Source organism: Aspergillus lentulus (assembly GCF_001445615.1).
Source record: "Aspergillus lentulus DNA, contig: Alt05, strain: IFM 54703, whole genome shotgun sequence".
Lineage (NCBI taxonomy): Eukaryota > Fungi > Ascomycota > Eurotiomycetes > Eurotiales > Aspergillaceae > Aspergillus > Aspergillus lentulus.
In genome coordinates, this window is record NW_028322121.1 from 1,407,277 (window position 1) to 1,429,692 (window position 22,416).

Consider the following 22,416-nt stretch of genomic DNA (forward strand, 5'->3'; position numbering starts at 1 on the left):
CAGACTAGACTATCCATACCCAGGTTGGTGACTCGGTGTAAGGCGTAGTCTGTACGGAGTCGGGCTAGCTAGAGTTTCAGAGTGCAAACGGGTAAACTGTAAACTGTACTCCGTAACTGCAACTAGAATAAGGCAGGATAAACTAAAGTTTGAGTTTGAATTTGCCATATCGTGATGTCAACGTGAATCAAATTCTATTTTGCATTACTCGACGCTCGCTGTAGATACGTGATGCAGTATCTGTCCCCACTGTACCTATATCCAGGTAAGGTAGCTGATGCAACGTACCACACCCAAACAGGGAACACACCGTTCCTGCATTATGGACAGGGATGTTGTATAGTCGAACGCGACTATTAATCAATAATCAGTAGACTAACGTACGAGAATCTCGTCCATACGCGGTAGCATCAGCATGGCACTATCACGCATACCTTGTCATAAAGTAGAGACTAGAGACTCGAAGAGCAGTATCCCGTATTGTTGTGGAGTAGATATGCTGGACAGACAATATCGATTATCGAATCGAGATCAGACAGGGGCTTGTCGCGGAGTCCTCCGTCCGAAGTCCCAAGAGATAAAACGCAGTGAGAGACGGTAACTACACGCACTGCTCAGTAAAAATCCCTCATTCCGGGGATATGCAGACTACTTTGCCTTCTGATAAACCTAGGCATCAGCCTCAGCATCAGCATCATCACTACGAGAATCATGAGTACAAAGTACCTTACAGCCGACTAGACAGGACTCTTGTGGTGACAATAGATTGCCGAGTCGGGCCATGTGAAAATCCTCCAACAAGTGTAATCCTACCACCCTTGGCTGAGCTGACAACCTACCTAAGTGCGTCAGACTCAACACCATAAGCTCGATAGACCTTGACCGCTAGGTATCAAACTTCTGATCTACAAGTAGATAGTTTACTAGTGCGTCGAGCATCGACCCCGCAAACACGGATAAACGGATGCGGGAAATGGAACCGGAATCGTTTGGAGTATCAATTCATCGGTGTGGGTATGGATATGGATCTCCCTTTCACTACCCCATGGGGTAAACGACTCAAGTTTGGGTCTCATGTGCGATAGTGCCAGATGGACTAGTTTGAGTTTCGATGTGCCGCAGTGCGTGGTGCACTGGATGATGTTCGTGGGTCGACACCCGTAGTTCTAGACTAAACTGTACGGCGTACCGGCCTCGGCAGTGGAGCAGGTGTCAGAGTGATCTTAACTTGGCTTGGGTGGTTTTCATGTGATTGTGGATTTGGGATCAGGGCTTGAAAGTAAAGAACCTCTGTTGTTCGTATTCATGCATAGTAGCAGTGTTGGATAGGTCTCGTCTAAAGTCGGGAGTTCATGGAGTACGCAATCCTTCCATGTGCACATCACTACAACATAGAGGATCATCAGACTTTCAACCAGCCTAGCTATTTCTTGCTATGATACACGATCAAACTAGTTGCATCGTCCGATGCAAGCACAATTGATTTGATCCTTCGAGGGGTACTTTGCAAACGCCGGTCAAGCGAGGTTCAAATGGAAAGGGAATAGATTTTGAGTTGCAAATTATTTCCGTGAGCATCAGGAATAATACCACAATCGATGAGTCCCAGCCTTCCGGGTATCGACTACCAGGCATTCACTTCGAAATTTTCCTGCAAGATACCGTCAGAATAAAACAAGAAGAAGTGGCCAAAGGGGGGGAAAAAAAAAAACTCACCTCGGAAAAGTAGGTCGTCACCACTGTCCGATCAGAGAACTTTCTGCCCGCAAGCGCTTTCAAGGCATTGGTGGCCGATTCTACCGTGTCAAACTTGACATAGATCTTGCCCACTCCAGGAGACTGCCTGCTGCCGCCAGAAGGGCGTGGCACCTTCAGGTCCTCGACCTTGCCATACTTGGAGCACTCCTCCCGTACATCATCGCAAATTTCTGTACCAGAGTTAGTAAAATTTGCAAAATTGCCCCGTCAACGAAAAAACTCACCTTCGTAATCATCATTGTCCAAAAGCTCCTCCGGTGTCACCATGTTCAACAACTGCAAGACACGGCTGCTCTCCAAATCCTGCGATGTAGTCTTGGCGAACATCGACATCGCGTTGACTCCCATGTCAAGTCCAGCGGCCTGCGTCATTCCGATACTGGCACGCACAACCTTGAGATGCCGGTCGCCCAATTCCATACCGTTGAGACCCTCCACAGCGATAGCAGTCGCTGAGGGGTCAGCGTACTCGCAGAAAGCGATACCCTTGACAAGTCAGTGAAAACCTTAGCACGCTTGGATGGACACCACTTACCCTTGACTCTTCCGTCGAGCTGTCTTTCACAAGCACAAACGATTTGAGCTCGCCAAACGACTTGAGCAGCATGGTCACGGGCTCCTCTGGAATATATTGCGGGATATTGGACACACAAATCTTGTTGGGCGAGTCGGGAACCTCATTCAGCAACACACCCTCCTGGTATTCTTGATCCGCACTGCCGTTCGGGACAATGTAGTCCTTGGGCCGGCGCACTTCGAGCCCCTTGGGGGCACCGTTCTCAGCTCCACTGACGGATTCGTGCTCCTCCATCGTGATGCCATCAAAGGCAAGAGCAACGGTGGTGTCGTTGGGTGTCTTGAACTCTAGAAGTGCAAAACTATGGTCTTCAGATATTTGGGCCGAGATACAAGGGTCCACACTGTGAATGACATTGAGGCCGTTGAGTTGCAGGTTGAAGAAGGACACGAGATGCTCGCTGGACACGCCGGGAGGCAGGTTGTATACGAACAGACGCCTGGCCTGACGCGAGTTGGAGGGCTTGAGAGCTGAATTGTCCGCAGATCCACCACCTGGCTGGTTCATAAACGCTTGAAGGCGGCTGGGGTCCATTGGCTGCTGGCGAGGTGCTCCGGGAAGGGGGAACATGCCTAGAAATGTTAGCAACGACTTAGATACAGATAGACACACAACGCGCAGTCGCAACTTACCCGACAGCTTGGCTTGCTCAGCAGTAACATTCTCGTAACCAGGAGGCTTAATGTCCCACTGCGTCAAACGACGCTTCCTGGTCAGAACAGATGGCACATCTGTCAGATCGGGTGTGGGCTCCCTCTTGCGCGGAGGAGTTGCGCTTCTTTTCCGTTCTTTCCTCTCCCGGTCGCGCTCGCGCTCGCGGTCTCCTCCTCGTTCTCTCCGGGGTTTCTCGTCGAACAAGTCTCTATCCCGGTCACGTCGAGGTGGTCTGTCATCGAAATCTCTGCGTCTGCGGTCGCCGCGATCGCCGCGGTCCCGGTCCCATTCGCGGTCGTCTCTCCGGCTGGAGTAGCGGTCCTCTCGTTCTCTCGCGCGGTAGTCGCGACTCGACGAGTATGAGTCTGCCTCGTATTCACGACGTGAACCCCTGGAGCCGTAATGGGGTGATCTCGATCGTCTCCGCTCTCCTCTGTCACCTCTTTCACCGCGTTCACTTCCACGTTCGCCTCCGCGTTCGCGTCTTTCGTCGCGCTGTCGAGGGGTCATTAGCAATTGTTTAGAAGAACTCATCCTAGCGGCTGTAGCGACTTACGAAGTGCTCCCTGGAGCGGCCAGGTTCTCCTGTTCCCATGGTCAGTTACTGCCAAATTGTGGGCGATAGAAAGATCTCTCACCTCTCGAAGAAGAGTAAGTATCGCCGTTCATGATGGACGAGCTATCTAATCCTTTCCTGCTCCTTTTACTCAACGTGGCGAGAGGAAAGTCAACAAGAATATAAGGGTCGACCCTTCAAAGCGACAAATAATATCACAGCGCAATCCTGATATAAGGAAAATGATCAAAGGGGCCTTGAACAAAGGAAGGAGTTGCGCTGAGCGTCTGGCTGGAAAACTCGCAGGTCGTGAAATCGGCGGCGAAGAGCAGCCGCGGCGTCTAGAATTGAAGCGGTTAGCGCGACACGCAGAGTACATGAACTACCGCCTGCCTCTTAGGAGGGAGACTCGGCAGAATTTCGAGATGCTTTATCTCCTATCAGTGCCTTTAGAGCTGCAAGTTGTTACTATTTCTATATGACGTTCCCTTTTTTGGCATCATGACAGTTGGAGCCTTCTCAGAATGGCGCAAGTTGCCCATGAGTTTGAGCGAATTATGTATTAACACAACCTTGCGCTGCGGTCAGTCCTTTCGGTAGGCTATATCACTTGATCATCGAATGGAAACGATATTCCTGACTATTTGGAGCTTCTAGATGGCACAATGTTCCAGAAAGTGACGAATGGCGATGTGTCCTCCATGGCCGACTTCTTTCTCTAAAACAAGACCCGCAATATCTCTATTATAGAACATATCGCTCCCTTATCTCTCAATCAACAACGAGTCCCCGAATAAACCCCTCCTCTTTTCCACTGCGCGTGGAGTCGATTGGCGCTGTGAATGGCTCGAATGGAAAAGCAACGCAGAACGAATCATCAGATGACTCCCACGACGACGAAACTCTAGAGCTTCTGAAGCATTACCTCAATCTCTCCTCAAATCTTACGGACCTCTATACCCAGTGGTCCTCGCAAGACCCAAATTTCAAGAAAAAGGCACCCCAGTTCACAGGAATCAGGATCCTGCGCCAGGATGCTTGGGAAGCGCTCGTATCTTTTATATGCAGTAGTAACAACAATATCGCGCGCATATCGCAAATGGTCGAGAAGTTATGCGTCAACTATGGTCCCCTGGTGGCCACCGTGGGCGACCGCGCATACCATGACTTCCCTTCTCCCGAGGCTTTGACCGCTGACGACGTTGAGGGTCGCCTGCGAAGTTTAGGGTTCGGCTACCGGGCCAAATATATCCACCAGACAGCTTTGATTGTAGCGAAAGAGAGAGAGCAAGGCTGGCTTGACTCGTTACGAAATCCTGAGTCTCCTCTTCTCGGAGTCGAGCCTCTGCCCGGAGATGAAATGAGACCGGAGGGTAGACAGGGGTATCGTCACGCGCATGAACAGCTACTGGGGCTACAGGGAGTTGGGCCAAAGGTTGCGGATTGTGTCTGTCTGATGGGGTTGGGGTGGGGAGAGGCGGTGCCGGTAGATACGCATGGTGAGTGACTCTTAGCAGGTCTTCTGCCGATTACAGGTGCTGACAAAATCTCTAGTCTGGCAGATTGCGCAAAGAGACTACAAATTCGGCAGAGGTGCTCACAAGTCGCTAACGAAAGCCACTTATGACGCCGTCGGCAACCACTTTCGGAAACTTTGGGGCAAGGAGGCTGGTTGGGCTCATAGTGTCCTATTCACAGCGGACTTGAGGACATTCTCGAACAGATTAGCTGCTACGTCTGGCAAGATAGATGTCAAGGTTGCTGTGAAGGAAGAGGGCGACGATAAAGGGTCTGTCAAGGTCGAGACAGAAGTTACGACCTCCACGGCTTATGCCTTGAAAAGACCTGCGAGTGAGGAATTGGAATCAAAGGATGTGAAAGAGGAGAGTAAAGAAAATGTGAAGGCCGTCATTCAAGCCTCGCAGACCACAACGACAAGAAGAATGTCAAAGCGGCTTCGGAACAGCTGACATAGATTCAGCAGGATCATAGGCAATATACACCTGTAGACAGATATTCATAAATATATACTTCCTATTCAAACTTTACCCCGTAATTCAACGCCTCAGCGCATTCCGATGGTCGCAGATCTATTATCGGGCTCGAATGTGCAACGCTTTCCATCCGCAGCGTACCTATCTTCCAGCAGGGCTAAAAATCATTTCTGCAAGAGACACAAAGACAACTACGACACGTCAGAGACGCAAGACGCTTACACTAGTCGCAACAGATCAAGTAATCTACTCATCCGCAACACTTGCCAATCGCCATAAGTACTCGTTCAGCACCAACGCGGAACATCAAAACAGGAAACCCGAAAGCCGAGATAACCATCAACAATGTCGATCCACAAGGCATCTGGGTATCTACAGCACCGGGCACGAGTCGCAGATGCTGAAGAACGGCGTCGGCCACCGCGATAAGCATTGAAAAAAGGTGGAGCATTGACATAACACTATCGTAACCGTGCTACCGTTTCCTGCCACTGCGATCGGCAAACCTGCTCTTGGGAGACTGCCGTCCCTCAGTGAAGATCGTGATGCCCTAACCTCCACTCGGCATCTGCTTATCTAGGGAATGAGTTGACGGGATTTTCGGGCCTTCGTGGGTCGGATCTGTTGATCATTATGGAGCAGTCTACTAATTATCACGTACTTGCACGCCAGGATGGTCAGTATGACGTTGATGGGTTTATGTATGACATATATGAGAAGATAGAAGTGACGTCGGCGATCCTCCTTATACTGACTCCTCTAGCTTGTTCCAGAAATGTGCAGTGCTAGTATGCAGTAGTTCTGCAGCATTTTGTTGGATTGACGCCAGAAGACTTTCAGCAAACAAGACATGCAAACCTGATGTGGGGATAACTACACCGAACGACAGGCAACTCAGCCGAGTTGATAAGCATTAAGACAAACTCAGACCCCAGGGCTACCTTTATTTTGAAGTCATCACTGAAATTGTTGTGCGGTGCTTGAATGAAAAAGAGAAATCTTTCAGATCATGATTTCATTATTAAATCACCGTATATCGCTATCATATGCGCCAACGCTAATGCTTACAGATCGCTGATGAGCCTGACCAGGCGTCTAACAGGGAAAAAGGACAATATCTAACAGAGCGAGGCAAAACCGAAACTGATCCGCTGCAAGCTGGCCATTGGAGCCACAAAACCCCATAAGCGGGGGTGAAGAATCGCAGAAATCCGCATCACTAGAGCCGTTGTAACCTTTTGACTCTGTCACTTGCGTCGATGTGCAGGATGTTGTGGTTCTTGGGCGGCACGGACACATACAGCAAAAGGTGGTTGAGGCCAGGCATACTGGACTGGAACTTGCTCGTGCCGGTGCTGCTGCAGCGCCTTTCTGCGACCAGTGGGAGAGCCGGGATGACAAGCGTAGCACTTTAGAGTGCTAATCCAGGAAGATACCGAAGCTGAAATGAAATCTTCCGACCCACGGGAGGGGGGATGTGAATGGAATACCGGAATGGGCTGAAATACGACCGTTTATGAGACCCCAGTCGAATCGGATGCTTCATCCCAACCCCACTCACTGAGCAACTGCTTCACGCGATACTCGGTTGCCCAACCGAGATCAGCTTCGATACCCCGAAGCAAGCGCAAAACTACCCGTCGTTCACGAGGTTCAGTGAGACACTGACCACTCACAAACAAAGGCTGGAGAGAGTTAATACGAACGGAGCCATGCGGACGAGCCAATGAAATGCCGACAATCTCGCGACTATGGAAGCGAATCTCATTCTCAATAGATCGGTACGAGTTCAGTCGGTTTGTTATGGCACTTCTCCTATTGATTGAATCATGAGGCTTGTTGATAAGTAGTAGAATGCGAGCCATGTGATAATGCTGTATAGCCGACGAGCACATCGGGATGCTGAACCATATTTCAGAAAACGAGGCTGCATCCTCATCCTCGGCCGTTCTTAGGTGAGGAACGTTGGTTAAGTCGATACGCGCGCACGGCCGAAAGCTAGCCGGAAGCCTCTTGTACCATGTGTCAAGCTCGGCTTCGAGGCGATGCCAACGCTCAAGGAGAGCTTGTTGAGAAAGGCTCATTTGGCCTGCGGTAACAGCACCAGTGTGCGTCAAATGAGGGCTATCTCCGGCACCAATGAAATTGACAATCTTGGAAGCTATCCACACGAGAGCATTCGAAATAAGATCCTCCTTCATTTCGTCGCCCTCGTCGGGATAGCCGGCCGCGTTCAAATTAATAGTACGCACAAATCCCATGCTATCGAGCTGAAGACCAGCTTCAGTCCACAATACCACGTCCTCGGTATTCAGCCTGGTTTGCGTCTCGTTGATGACTGGATGAAATACTCATTAATCTCTTGAACTTGGCGAGGGGACTGGCACATCCGAGCACACTTACATGCAGCCAGGTAGTCTTGCCTGGCAAAGTTCCAGAATGTTGCCCTCCTGGCTCTCGAAAGCCCGAACTTCCTAGGCGGCTGAAGCGATCCATCCCCTGGAGAAGGATGCTGCTCAAGTGGCAACATACCAACTTCAGCGACATCCAGCAAGGATTTCACACCGCTCAGGTGCCGATTCCACGCGGTACCAGTCGCATCAAGGAATTCATAGATGGATAGTATCGCCGTTGCGGCAAGAACTTCGTCGGAATGGACACCGCCAGATGATCGATTATGCCTTCTACGTTTTCGAGAATTGTCGCGGTTCTGGCACAGTTCGGCGGCCTGCCATTGACCAAATGCCTCCGGAGTGCTCAAAGGTGGCGGACCTTCGTCAGGTTGCAGCTCATTCACCAGGAGTTGGATGGCTTTTTCATAGTACTTGGCGCCACACCAGGTCCAATCTATACCTCTCCCGTCAGGCCACGTCTCCGTGAAAGCCTGCTTTCCGCTGACGCCACCAAATGGAGATTTTGCGCCCTTCACGCGACCAAGCTGTTTCGCAGCATATGCACACGCGGCATACTTAAGAAGAGGATTCGTGAGAGCCTTGACCGGAACGAGTGATGCAAAGTAGGTGCCTAAGTCGAAGAGATCCATCCTATATAGTTCTCGTTAGAAGACCTACTATCCTAGTGAGGGTGGAGACAAAAGACATACCATAGCCCCGGAGCTTCTGAGAAGTGTCTCAGGAGAAAGACGACTTCATACTCGGTCTCCACTGGGTGCTCGGACTTCTGTTCGACATTCCCGACATTTCGTGGCAACACTGATCTGGAAGGAATTGAAGATATCATCGGCTCCGAGGTATGCTGGGCACTAGGATCAATGGGCGGTGATAGAGTTTGGGAAGGGTTCAAAATGAATTTGATGTCATTGTTCGTGTTGTTGCTGTTGGGATTGGAGAAAGAAGAGATTGATATCGGAGGCGATGGTTGAGGGGCCAATGCAGTATGCGGTACATTGGTTGAAGGTCCAGATGGTATTGGAGGCGCTGTAAGGTCTAGCATATTGGAATGCGTATTGTGATCCGGCGCCAGAGAATGAGATCCGTTGTCGGTAGCGAGGGGAGAAAAAGAGTACCGATTAGTAGATCCCGCTGTGGACGATTGTTCCGAGCCTCGAACCTCCCCGTCGGCGGAGGAAGGCGTCTGTAAACCTTTTTGGTGAGCCTTGGAGGCTAGAACAGCGGCTTCAGATTCCCCCAGAACAGTCTCCAGCTCCTCCGCACACGGGTCGGAATTGTCGACAAAGACCACTAGAGCAATATCGCTGTATCAGCTCCTCGAATCAAGAGATGCAAGACGCTCGAGCAGAAGAAGAGGGCAATAGGAATCATTCGTCTGTACCATCTTTAGGTATATCCAGCCAGACACTGTCTTCATCGAAAGTATTCTTGTAGGAATAAAACCCTTTAAGACTACCGCGGCCATTCGACGAGTCCTCGAGACTCTTGTTCATCGAAGCATTCTGCTGATGCCGAAAAATAACACCCTCACTAGGGCGACACTCCCTGGATCCCTTGCGACATTGGGAACACTGCGGTTTTTGCTCATCACCTGATTCACGGGTTTTAGTCACTTTCCGACACGGTGAAAGGTACTGCGACGAGAGCGAAGGGTGGAAGTTTACATTTCAGTTTTCGAGTTCGACACGTCAAACTGTGATGAACGGCAAACGTCAGTCTCTCAGTCTCTTTCTTTTGATCTTCGCACAGTCGATCTGGAGTCGAAGATGGTCTGCATGCCAAGATTCGTGAAGTAATGTAGGACCGCAAGTTATAAATGAGCACGCGCTAAGTCCTCCTTCGCATGGTACATACCAGCCTGTGCGAGATCGCATACCGGATGGTAACGATAGCGATTGAGTTGCAGCATCCGAGAAACGAAGCGAGTATGCGATGTAAAGTGTGGATGATGTTGGTGTAAGCTAGACCGTGGAGAAGAATGCAAGTGGGAAAATTAACTGTCAGGACCGGGATGGCGTTGCGTTTATCAATCGCAATGATTATGATTAAAGGATAATACTTATATTATAATAGGACCGTCTCTTTGAAGACAGCCGAATGATTATGGTGACAGCGCGAAGGAGATGGATTCTGTTAGGTCACGGGGAAAGAAAAAGAACGGGAGAGAGAGAAAGCGGGGGTCCAAATTGTGGCCGGGGATCGCACAGGGCACCAAGTTCCCCCCAACTGACCCCAATTCCCCCCATGACAGCGCTAAATGCCGACCGACCGGAGAGTGAGAGTGTTCGGAGTGTCACCTGAATTCGGAGCACTTCGCGGGATCTTTTTTCCGCCTGAGGCCTAGGCAAAGAAAGGGGAGTGGTGACCGCCGAGTGGGTCGCGCAATCTGATTGACTAGTATGGCTTCCATATAAATAAAAATAGGTCATAAGCTGCCGCTCAGAATGGCTTCAGGACAGGATCAACATAATTCTTGGACTGACAGCAAGTGGGTGGCACATGAGAACTTGAAAGAGAGTTCCTATTGTGTTACGAAGGCATTCATTCAATCAAGACGCAATTAACATTCCAAATGGCATTCTAGATTATATCAAGCATTAGATCTCAACGGGAAAAGTACGAGACTGAAATGGTGCGGTGGTAACAATCCTTGTTCTCTTTAAAGAAGAAATGAGGCTGAGACTCGAACCACAGGCTTTCCAAAAAGAAAAAAAAAAATGCGTCTGTGGTACCCTTGTGCTAATCTTTGTGTCATCCTCTTCCAAGGGACCGGAAGCCAGACCGCTCGACTGCTGGGGAGACTATTATTCAGTATAGGTAGATTTAGATTTCTATCGTTTTATCGAATGCTATTTCTGTGGGTATCTGCCACCTGGACAGTGGAGAGCCACCAAGATCGTATATAACGAATGCAATGGATAGTCCCCGTAGATAAAGCTACAAACTGGTAGAAGAAATAAGGCGCTAAGAAACGAGGAAATATTCCGTATCATTCCATTACCGCGATCTCGCGCGGGATGTATTGATGTCCATCTAGTGAAACATGATAAAGCGTGCTGAGGGTGAAAACATGCCAACCCCCGGGCAACGAAGAAGCTAAAGACTAAGGTAGAGCTAAGGATGAAATAGCACCAAATAGCATATTGATCTCAGCCGATCTCCCCGCCGCCAGCGCAGCCTGCCTGGACTGACCAATGGCAAGCAAAGATGATAGAGGGATTGGCAGGAAAAGAAGGCTGGTATGAGATCTGACAAGACCTGGCCAGCGGAGAATTAGAAATCGACATTATCAGTAGAAAAATCGAAGACACATTAATTAGGGTATAAAGCAATAGACGCTTCCCACGAACGCCGTTCTGGAGGTACCAGATAGAATCAAGAACATAATGTTTTTGAGTCGTTTTCTGCTCTATTATGGACAAATATCATCGAGTCCGGATCTCGATTCATAATACTGGTGTACCTGGGTTCGGATGCTTGAGCGTGTTGAACAGGTATTCTGGAGGAACCCGTCGCATGGTCGACGGCCGGTCGGTTCCATATGCTTGGGGGGCGCGCATATAGCCCTGGCGGCGCCGCTGAATCTTATTGAAAATAACTCCGGCAATGACAATCAGGAACACGCAACCAAGAGCGCAGCAGAAAGCTACGAGGACCACTATTCCATTCGAATGGTGATGGCCTGTGGCAAGAGTTAGCGTATGTGATTAATGGCCAAGATAAGCCCCATGTGTACTACTGACCACCACTAGTGTAAGGGTTCTTATTCTCGTAGAACAACTGAGACATACTGCCCGACTGGCCATTCCACTTCGAGGACAGGAGGAACGGAGTCAGGTCGGTTCCGTTGAATAGAGCAGCGGATGCATTGCCGAAATTGGGAATCACGAGCTGTCCTGTGATCAGCAGGGTCTGGTCATCGTTGAGAACAGAAATATCACGATGCTTCTGGGACAGAGGGAGGATCTCAAGGCTGCGTATGGTCGTGCCGTCGCCGAAAATGTTTCCAACGAAGTGGAGATTAGATCCATCGTAACTTGAGAGGAAAGACGAGCCATTCTTGGATTCTCCAGCAAGCCAGAATTTTGAGACATCCGTGTTGGCAGGAGTAAAAGCTGTGACAGTGCCAAGAATGTCAGCCGTAGAGGCCCCAGCCAACGGCTCCCAGCTCTGAGCTTTAGGATTGTAGGTCGCGACGACAGTATGATTTCCCGAAACAGTAAGATTTCCGACGGCAATCAGTTGCTTGTTGCTGATCCACTTGAGTGCCAAGACATTACCATATAGAGTCACGCCTGGTCGAGTCCACTGTGCCTCGGTTGTATCATAAAAACAGACGGCGGGGCAAGGCAGCGCTCCAGCAGTTTGGAAACTGCCTCCGAAATAGACTTCGGTGGTTCCGGGGCGGGAGGCTATTGCATTGACTGAGACGTCTTTCCCGGTAAATGGGGGAGGCACATTCTCAACGAACGACTCGTTCTTCAAGTTGTATGCCACAAACCCATTAATCATGGAATTGCCCACGGTTCCGGTAACGTTCCCACCTGCAAAGAGTGTATCGTCTGAGACGGTCAAGGCGAAAAAGGTGGAATTGCTGTCGAGCCCCGAGCCAATGCCGCGGATGGTATGGTCAGCGCCATCCAGAATAGCGAGATTTTGGACTGCAGAACCATCGCTGGCGATAGTGGTGAAATGACCACCAAGAATAGTAAGGTTGCGGCCAGAATTTGTGTCATAAGTGCCGGTGAATGTGCCAGCACTGGTATTAGTTCCGCCCACCTTTGTCAACAAGGGGTCCAGACTCATCCCGTTATTATACAGCAGCGCCACAGCGCCTGCCGCTGCAATACCGCCTGAAGCTAGATTGCCTGCGAGAATAGTTGTGTTTTCATGTTTGGCGTAAGCGGCTAATTGCCCGGTGTACTCGATTTGGCTGACATTAAGATTTTGAAGCCAGTTTTTGCGCGAGGGAACCCACACAGCAAATCCAGATACATCGAACGCTGATTCATTGCCAAACGAGAGTATTCGGCTGAAACCACCGCTCACCCCAACCACAGTCTCATTGAGATCCATGGAGACGTTCAACTGTAAAGGTATTATCCGGTCGACAGGGCCGTTAACACCAGCGCCCAGAGCTGACCAAGTTTTAGTATCGAAAGAATAAGCTGCGATGTGTTTGAGGTTCGGATTGCCGCCATCAGATGTATCGGTAAAGTTCCCTCCCACGTAGAGGAAGTCGTCCAGAACCGCCATCGATATGACTTCAGAATCCAACCCCCCCCCAGTCATTGCAGTCGCATTTCCATCACCGAAAAACATGATATTGTGAATGGAAGAATCTGAGAAATTTCCCCCAGCATAGATTTCATTGCCATGCTTGGCCAAAGTCTTCACAGATGCACCAGAGTCGAGTTGTAACCCCGCTTTATTCACGGCAGATTGTGTCAGATTCGCGCTTGTATCCTTGGAAGTGGGATCATATTCAAAAAGTCCATTCAAGTCTCCACTTGTCGAATTGCTTGATGCATTCGTGAGCGTAAACTTGACCCTTGATGCTACCACAGTGATGTCTCCTTGGCCGGCCACCGGAGTCAGCTTCACCTGCGGACGAAACGAACTACCACTGGCATCGACATGACCGGTGTAGATGGTATCGTACTTTTCGTAGAGATTGGTTTGGTGGATAACAGTCTGAATAGGCTCGTCGGAATCCGTTGTAACAGTGGCTGTCACGTTGACGACACCGCGTGAGCCACAGGTTCCATCTTGAATGCACCCAGGGGTGTAAAGAAGGATACTATAGTTTCCGGACTGCTTGACGTCGGGCTCAAATACCACAGAAGCGCCGTCTGCAGTAGAATCGGTGACATGAGCCGTTAAATACTCGGATGAACTCTGCCCGGACTCCGTTGTCGACCAAGAGCCCGTCCGGGTTGCTTTGGACGGATACTCGATGCTTGCACATGTCGGTTCGTTAAACGTATCCACGGCATAGGCGAAGATTTCTATCATATTCGGTTTCAGTAAAGCACAAACCGTTGAAAAGCATATCTATGAAATGAACTCACCTTCCTGAAAAAGCTCAATTCCATTCAATCCGGCACCGGATCCGTACCAGTCGGAGATTTCAATTTGGAATCCGCTCATGCCCACGACATTCACAAATTCGAAGTCACGATATTTCTCGTCTGCGCTGTCGGACAGGGGGCAAGTAGAGTCGCAATGAACGTCGTAGCCAGTGTCGGGATCTGTATATGTGAAATTCATGATGCCATTGTCCGGAAGCCTTCTGAACAGGAAGGTTTTGGTGCCCCTGCCCTCGAAATGGGTATTGTACAGACGGAGTTTAGTTGGTCTGTACTCAAAACCCATATCTGCTCGCCAGAAACCTGGTGAGGTATCAGCAAGCAACCATGTCTTTCCTTCGCCGTCCTCGCCACTGGTTTGGCAGACAACATTCCTCGGGTCACTGTAACCTGATCTCGACGAGACTGCATCGGAGGTAATTGTGGCATCTTGGAGGTTGACAATCTGCTCCTTCTTCTTGGAAGATGTGGAATTGCCGACGCCATCGAATGAACCAGCGAAAATTAAATGACCATCATCGTTCTTCAGGATGGATTCCACCGGCCCATTGAGACCATCAAAGGGAAGCGTCTTCCAGCCTTCACCTCCGACCCAAGCGACCGCGTTCGATGTGTTCTCGTATTTGAAGTAACCACCGACGTAGACACTGTTGGTCTCCTGGTCGCACAGCAACGCCGAGACTGACCCTGAAAGACCAGGCAAAGCTGTAACTTCGTTGGAGTCAGGCTTGTATAGCGCCGCACCCTTGGTTTCAACGCCGCCTAGCTTAGTGAAGTTCCCTCCGACAAAGATACCCTCGTAGGTTCCATCCTTTCGCGTGAATGCGCACATTGCACGAATCTGGGCATCGGAGGACGAAAGCGCTGTAAGCCCGCCATTTGGAAGTGGTGTCAGAATCGATTGTCCGGCATCGTGGACCGAAGCTGTCTTCGATTGTTCGGTATACGAATAAATTGACACAGCATCGAAATCTCCCGTAAATGCGACTCGGCCTAAAGGCGACAGATCCAACTGAGGTTCCGAGACCGAAGTAAATGATAGTCCCACAGTAGGAACTGCTTGAAAAATCGTCAAAAAGTTCAATAGGAGGGCGTAGGAAAATCCAGCCGTCGCAGGCCCAGGCAGTGAGGCAGCCCTCATTGTTTAGGGGCGCGACGACAGGCGAGACACAAAATGATCGCCCCGAATTTTGTTGCAGAAATCCTGACCCAAGGTATATGTAAAAGAAAGCTGGCTAGGTGGAGAATGAAGATGAGTTTCTATATAATGAGCTCAAATTCCTCCACCCAAAGTCATGCAAGAGGCTGGCAAAGGAGAGACTCGGAAAAGAGTGTGGAAGTGAGGAACACGAATAATGTGCTAAAGGGGGATAGAAAAAACAATGATAGGTAATGAACGAATAGAACTCCGTGTTCTCAAGAAGGAAAAAAAACTCAATGCATGAATAAAAATGGGCAGGATAAGAAAGTTAACGAATGACTGAATGAAGTTGGATGCTGCGAAGGAATATTATGACATGGCAGGGCTCGTTTGCTCGAAGACTTGAAGTCTTGCTCATGGCGGTGGTGTTCCCCGTTGCCTTAGTTGTCAGGTGCCTAAGGTACTTGCAATCGATTATTACACCCCTTACTCGAAAAAGTCTAGGTCGATTTACTGCGGGCTGTCTTGGTAGTCGTACGGTTGTTCCTCATTTAAGCGGCCCACTTCGAAACATGGTCAAAGTTAAGGTAGGTTGAGGTGGTCCGGTATGTAAAACACGTCTCGACAGTTTACCAGCCACGGCCATCTATCTAAGGTACCTAAGGAGTCTAGGACTCTAGACGAAGTGAGTGCCTGTAAGTACCCAGGCACCTTACTTTCTTCGCGCCTAGGTTCCAGTAGGTACTGTACCGTACATAATACACAGAATCGCGATGGATGGGAGCCATGTAACAATAAGGAGGCAGGATGGATGAATCCCTCCGGTAGGGGACAGACTGGGCTGTACAAATTCTACTACGTACCTCAGTATGTTTGATTTAAGAAAGTTGACCCTCGGTCAGCTAAATGCTCGAAGTAAGGCGGGACAATAATAACCGTGAGATTAAGATTAATAAATATGTGCAGTGCCTGAGGCCGGCTACCTCACATTTACTGGTGTGCCGTACGGTATCGATGGTACGGTTCCTTGCTAATGGACAAACCTTGACGCTAAATGCTATTCATAGTATCATTGGCTTCATATTAGTATCAAGTGGCCAGACCACTGAATATAGACGATGACGTATCAGGGATCTGCTAAATACTATGGATCTCTTTTGACTGTTCATGTAGGATTCTAGAGGTATAAGTTGAATAATAATATTAATAATAATAATAATGACATTATTGTCAAAGGGTCAACTCGTCTCAACTCGTCATTCCTAGCAGTATCGAACTCCTTCAATTAAGCACATAGCACGGTGCAGGGAGCATCATTGTCGTTTGAGTTTCATGATATGAAACAATGGGCGATCAATATGATTATGCTCCTGTGATGGTTTGTCTTCGCCTTTTTTTTGCATCCGGGCTGTGTCAAACCCTTGCGATGTAATAGTACACTATGCTAGAAAACAGTACCATGGTAGTTTCTGGTCGTTGCCAATCAAGAACATAAGATGAGCCAGAACGTTGTGCATAGGATGTGTACTGAAGTAAACACAAAATTACCATATGCATATGCTACCTAGCTACTTCAAACTTCAAACCAAGGTAGTCACACGACTTCTATCAAGCTGTCGTGGTACAAGCGGGTGTGGCCTTCATAAACAGTGGGAGAATCATTGCTGAGTATGGATAGATTCTTGAGTGAGGGTATGCTATCTACAACTCTAAAATTAATCTTGTCCTCTGCAGCCGCCGGTCTACGCAGAGTTGTGAACCACTGTCGGTTTAAATTGACTGCGCCGCTTTCACCTAGGGTTTCCAGCATGATCAACACTGCGGCTGCTCCGAGTCAATTCCCAGGGGTCGTTTACCCTCAGATGCGACGTACTTCCACTGCTCCACTTCGCATCCACCACGGAGGATTCCAACGCGCATCGTTGATAGCAGATTATGGGCGGCATTGGAGTGCTGATAGACCCCTCCATTGAACATAGCAGTGGCGTCCTTTCCGATGGCCGATGAGATGAATGCCTTGCCTCCTGGATGCTCCTTGATGAAGTCGGAGACATCATGAATGACGCCACCAATGGCCACCAGGGCCTTGTTACTCGACCTCGACTTCGTAGCAAACTCATCCCAATCTAGCACAGGAAGCTGTTCGAGGGGAATGCCCCAATCTAATGTCGCGCGTTTCTGGTCCACCTTCTTCTGCAGCTGCTGCAGTCGTCCTTTTTCAATCTCATTGTAACGAAATTGCTTGAGATTGTAGGCGAGCCCAAGCTGTTTCCAGATCCAGATCATCCACTTGGTCGGGTCGTACTGCCACCATTGAATTGCATTGCGGTAGTCGGAAGGAAATTCATGATGAAAATTATGATAACCTTCACCTAAGGTCACCACGGCTGTGATGACATGATCCCGTGGGGAATTACGGTCATCGAACGGCTGCTCACCCAGCCAATGAGCCAGTGAATTCACACAGAAGGTGGCTTGTTGGATAAAGAAAACGCGCAGAATTCCAGCATATACCAATCCACCCTGCCAATCACCCCATCCCAAGCCGCACAACAAAGTCGGAAGGATTAAGCTCATGAATAGGGCGGATTTGATATAGTGCTTGTGCTGCCAGACTACCACAGGATCCGCGTCGAGATCTGTGACATCTGTCCGGCCAACATTCTTGTAGTTTTGCTTCATAACGAGCCATCCGATGTGCGAATATAACAACCCTTTCCGGACTGAGTATGGGTCCTTCTCTGTATCCGTGTAGCGATGGTGAGCTCGGTGGCCACGTGCCCACCAGCGGATCGAGCCCTGGCCCGCAGCGACGCCGACGGCGGCCAAGTAAAGCTTTAAGGGAAGGGTGGCTTTATACGAACAATGCGCCCAGCATCGGTGATACCCTGCAAAAGTCAGCGTTCTCATCATTGACAAGGAAGGGAGAGGCGGATAAAATGTGGGAAAGCGGGACATTACCAGCAGTAATGCCCAGACCTGCATTAAAGTAGTATACAAGCGCAAAGAGGGCTGTGCGTGGATGTAAAGGGGACCAGTAGGCCCCAATACAACCCAGGAGAGGGACGAAAAGAATGAAGAAGCAGTTCAACCAGTCGATATGCTGATGCCAGTTTGACCATGTCACTGGCTGCTCAGTGATATGTGATGTCCTGGCGGTGGTATTCTTACTCTTCCGCATGGGAGCGTGGTCAGTGGTGCCATCATCGGGCTTGGCCTCAGGGCCCTGGACATCATCAGAGATCATTGTGTTCGTCGTAGAAGTTGTCGATCCATCTATGTGTTCGTAAAAAGAATGTCAGGAAAGAAGAAATCTTAAGGGTGGTTAATGAATAAGTAATGACTGGTGAGGTTTAGGTGATCTATACGACTAATGACTCGTTGGGAAGCTGAACAAAGAGGCTGCTAAATCTTGAATTTGAACCCGCCATGGTTTGCATTCCAGCAAATAGTAATCGATGGGATATTGATATTGTTCATTTTCAAACCTGATAGTAGTGTTGATGTTGTTGGGGTAATCTGTTGGGAGGCTGGGTGGGAACTGCGCGACAATCATGAGATTGACCTCAGCAGATCATGACTCGAAGATTTCAGGGATTATAATCATATTTCCGGCAGCAAGTCGAATGTAGTACTAAGCATAATTCGCAGAAACCCGGCTTATGAACTTTTCTGCGCATGTGGAACTCGGAGAGTTGTGGAGGGGATGTAGGTAGGCTGCTATTTCAATTTGACCATGGTGCGAGAGCTAGAGACATAGCTCACCACGCCACAAGAGCCGTCCTGTGATACCTGTATAGGGGGCTGCGTGGAAAGTTGATATAACCTTGTGAGGAAAAACCTCTTGGGGTATTGTGTGATGGTTGCGAATTGCGACTCATCAAAGCCTGCCATGTATGATAGCTTTCGGCCACAGTCCAATTATTATCATCATCCTCACCTGGTCCAGATTTTTATCCTTTGCCTGGAGTTGCGCGTCTACTAGGAACTTCCGGCGGGCATGTATCTTAGATCCACTGCTATCTGAAGGTCTGAGTGTTCTGTTGCACACAAGCAGAGGCTTTGCCATATGAGCCATATGATCGGTCTATTAGAAGGCCTGCTGCTTCGGTAGCTGTTCACCTCTAAGATGGGACCAATGTGTAGTCAGGATCTCCGGCTGCTTGAAAAAGTAGCATTCTCTGTACTGAGGGCTTAAATAGTGGCATGTCAAGGACATGGAGTAACCTGACCAATTGCGCCGGGCAAAAAATCGAGGACGCCGTAGTCCATATCGTCGATTGTGAGGGCTGACAGACGCAGTCAAGTTGCCTCTTTCTCCTCATCAGTGGCGTTGAATGCAGTTTACTGATCTCCTAGTTGTGATAGCTGTAGTTCCGGAGTTTGTGTGGCAGTAGCTCGGCTGGTTGCCAGCCGTAACATGATGAACATGACAATGTGCTGAAGGATGAAGCTTCTATCTGATCAGCGCGCTAGCCAGGGTTGATTTTGAAGAGCGCTGGACCAAGGCTCGCCGCAGTTTGAGCGGACATCTCCCCGTCATAAACCCAGATGTTGCTGCATGCCGCTTGATGGCCATTGCTTCATACTTGTTTAAAACGCTCAAGTCATTTGAGATCGAGTTTCTCGTTCCACAGTGCTGTAGTCAACTATCAGATTGTACTCCAGCAGTCTTATGGTTATCCTATGTCGTTGGATGACTATTTCTGCTAAGAAGTGAATGATTTGAGCGTATCATATCATGGAAAGAACATTTCTGGGAGAGCGGGGGTTACCTGTGGCTGAGCATTTATTGGGGGCCTGAGGCTGCGAGTTTGTAGTGCAAGAAGTGGCGCCAGCTTTAAATGAGAACCGCGTGAGTTGCCGACTGCCGCGCGCAACGCGAAAGTCCAAACTCCAAAAAAGGGCACACCTCAGAGTGAAGCTCAGCAGCCGATAGCTATTTGACCTCAGACTACACTTTCATCACCGGATACAGTATCGCGATTTTACTCTCTCGTCGTCGACACCGAAATCAGGAATTGTGAAATTACATTCAAGGGCGAATTGCTCTTAAAACCCCTCCACAATGTGAGCTACCTTTGTCGCACTCGCTCTCTTTGACTCGTTATACTCAACTCATTCATAGGGAGGCTTTTGACAACATCTACCTCGACCTTTCAAAGCAGCCCGGAAAATGCAAGCTCGCTGAGAGTGGTTTGGGATGGCGCCCTTCTGGCGGAGGTGATACGTTCACACTTGATAGCAACAATATCGGAGCAGCTCAATGGAGCCGGGCAGCGAAGGGATATGAGCTGAAAATCCTATCGCGCTCATCGGGTGTTATTCAATTAGACGGATTTGACCAAGAGGTATGACACGTGGCGAAAACCAACCTTAATGGTAGATCTGGGGACTGTTTTATTGACTTTGCGGATTTTGAATAGGACTTCGAACGCTTGAGCAAGGCGTTCAAGATTTGGTACGGCATCAATGTTGAGAATCGCGAGCATGCACTACGAGGGTGGAATTGGGGTAAAGCAGAATTTACAAAGGCAGAACTCGCTTTCAACGTTCAGAATCGACCTGCATTTGAAATCCCGTATTCGGAAATCTCGAACACAAACCTGGCGGGAAAGAATGAGGTCGCAGTCGAGTTCGCCCTTACATCAGACGGCGATGCCAATGCCCAATCTTCTGGAAGCACAAAGAACCGCGGTCGGAAAGCTGCCGCGGGCCCGGATGAGTTAGTCGAGATGCGTTTCTACATCCCGGGGACGGCAGTCAAGACAGAGAAGGGCATTAAGACAGAAAATGATGAAGAGAACGGAGAAGAAGAGGAAGAAGGCGAAGAACAGAATGCAGCCAATCTCTTTTATGAGACTCTTATGGAGAAGGCAGAGATTGGCGATGTCGCCGGTGACACCTTTGCTACGTTCCTTGATGTCCTTCATCTTACACCCAGGTACGTCTCTTCGTTGAACGCGCTTTGCCGCCGTTGCATGCTAAGGAACTCTGCAGAGGTCGCTTTGATATCGACATGTACGAATCATCATTCCGACTTCGCGGCAAAACATACGACTATAAGATTCAATACGGCTCTATCAAGAAATTCTTCCTGCTTCCTAAGAACGACGAGATGCACACACTCATTGTATTAGGTCTTGACCCTCCTCTACGGCAAGGTCAGACTCGGTATCCTTTCCTGGTTATGCAGTTGAAGCTGGATGAAGAAATCAGCCTGGAGCTCAACATGACAGAGTCAGTCCTCACCGAAATGTCGTTTTGATGTCGAACTTGGAACTAATTATCTGTAGGGAGCTATTGGAATCCCGCTACAAGGATAAGCTGGAACCTCGTTACGAAGAGCCGATTCATCAAGTCGTCACCAAGATCTTCCGTGGCCTGTCTGGCAAGAAAGTCATCATGCCATCAAAGGACTTTGTCAGGTCAGTCATACTTATCCTTGGCAGTTCACCTGACCCGTGCTGACTACGTACAATAGCCACCACGGACACAGCGGAGTCAAATGCTCAATCAAAGCCAACGAAGGTCTTTTGTACTTCTTGGACAAGAGCTTGATTTTCGTACCCAAGCCCGCTACTTACGTGCAGATTGAGAATATTGCTGTTATCACCATGTCCCGTGTCGGTGGCGCCGTGTCCGCAAGTAGAACATTCGATATTACGGTCACATTGAAGGCTGGATTGGGTGAACACCAGTTTAGTAACATCAACCGGTATGCCATTTCCAGAACTACATGCCACTAGTGTCACTAATACGTCCCACAGTGAGGAACAACAACCACTTGAGGAATTCTTCAAGGCCAAGAACATTCGGTTCAAGAACGAGATGTCAGATGATGTATGTCTACTCGGACAACAACCCACAACTTTCTGGTCATTAGATGCTAATATATTGCAACAGACATCGGCACTTATTGCCGCTGCCCTTGACAACGATGACATGATGTCTAGTGATGAGGATGGCGGGCGGGCCGATCGCGGCTCAGCAGATGAGGATGAAGAATCTGTTGACGAAGACTTCCAGGCAGAGTCTGATTCAGATGTTGCCGAAGAATTTGATTCTGAGCACGAAAGCAGTGGCAGCGCAAGTGACGCAGAGATGGATGATGCTGGCGACGACGAGGAAGATGTGGACATGTCAGAGGAAGAGGAACGACCCAAGAAAAAGAGCAAGATTGGGAAGTAGTTTTGGTTTGTTCTGGACGAAATCGACATACTCATGACCCTGGTT

The 22,416-nt window shown here is 49.1% G+C and overlaps 5 protein-coding genes across 5 annotated transcripts; 2 read left to right on the plus strand and 3 right to left on the minus strand.

Moving 5' to 3' along the window:
• Nucleotides 1-1,624: 1,624 nt before the first annotated feature.
• On the minus strand, nucleotides 1,625-3,658 carry ALT_3115 (splicing factor u2af large subunit; the record flags this gene model as incomplete). The annotated part of the gene is made up of 7 exons (XM_033557692.2): nucleotides 1,625-1,651; nucleotides 1,717-1,928; nucleotides 1,983-2,244; nucleotides 2,294-2,907; nucleotides 2,968-3,484; nucleotides 3,546-3,574; nucleotides 3,628-3,658. 7 exons carry the CDS (start codon nucleotides 3,656-3,658, stop codon nucleotides 1,625-1,627), a joined length of 1,692 nt encoding a protein of 563 aa, XP_033413583.2.
• A 986-nt stretch (nucleotides 3,659-4,644) lies between these two features.
• ALT_3116 (8-oxoguanine glycosylase OGG1) lies at nucleotides 4,645-5,515 on the plus strand (the record flags this gene model as incomplete). The annotated part of the gene is made up of 2 exons (XM_033557693.2): nucleotides 4,645-5,044; nucleotides 5,100-5,515. The coding sequence occupies 2 exons, from the start codon at nucleotides 4,645-4,647 to the stop codon at nucleotides 5,513-5,515; spliced, it is 816 nt and encodes a 271-aa protein (XP_033413584.2).
• Nucleotides 5,516-7,053: 1,538 nt separating this feature from the next.
• Nucleotides 7,054-15,180, minus strand: ALT_3117 (bud site selection protein RAX2; the record flags this gene model as incomplete). The annotated part of the gene is made up of 7 exons (XM_089599496.1): nucleotides 7,054-7,877; nucleotides 7,943-8,583; nucleotides 8,643-9,240; nucleotides 9,332-9,541; nucleotides 11,414-11,632; nucleotides 11,694-13,958; nucleotides 14,022-15,180. The coding sequence occupies 7 exons, from the start codon at nucleotides 15,178-15,180 to the stop codon at nucleotides 7,054-7,056; spliced, it is 5,916 nt and encodes a 1,971-aa protein (XP_089456239.1).
• A 1,812-nt stretch (nucleotides 15,181-16,992) lies between these two features.
• On the minus strand, nucleotides 16,993-18,427 carry ALT_3118 (acyl-CoA desaturase; the record flags this gene model as incomplete). The annotated part of the gene is made up of 2 exons (XM_033557696.2): nucleotides 16,993-18,068; nucleotides 18,142-18,427. 2 exons carry the CDS (start codon nucleotides 18,425-18,427, stop codon nucleotides 16,993-16,995), a joined length of 1,362 nt encoding a protein of 453 aa, XP_033413587.2.
• Nucleotides 18,428-18,842: 415 nt separating this feature from the next.
• Nucleotides 18,843-22,371, plus strand: ALT_3119 (FACT complex subunit POB3; the record flags this gene model as incomplete). Its single annotated transcript, XM_089599497.1, has 8 exons — nucleotides 18,843-18,892; nucleotides 20,309-20,531; nucleotides 20,607-21,124; nucleotides 21,181-21,420; nucleotides 21,477-21,608; nucleotides 21,665-21,898; nucleotides 21,951-22,023; nucleotides 22,087-22,371. 8 exons carry the CDS (start codon nucleotides 18,843-18,845, stop codon nucleotides 22,369-22,371), a joined length of 1,755 nt encoding a protein of 584 aa, XP_089456240.1.
• Between the last annotated feature and the right edge of the window lie 45 nt (nucleotides 22,372-22,416).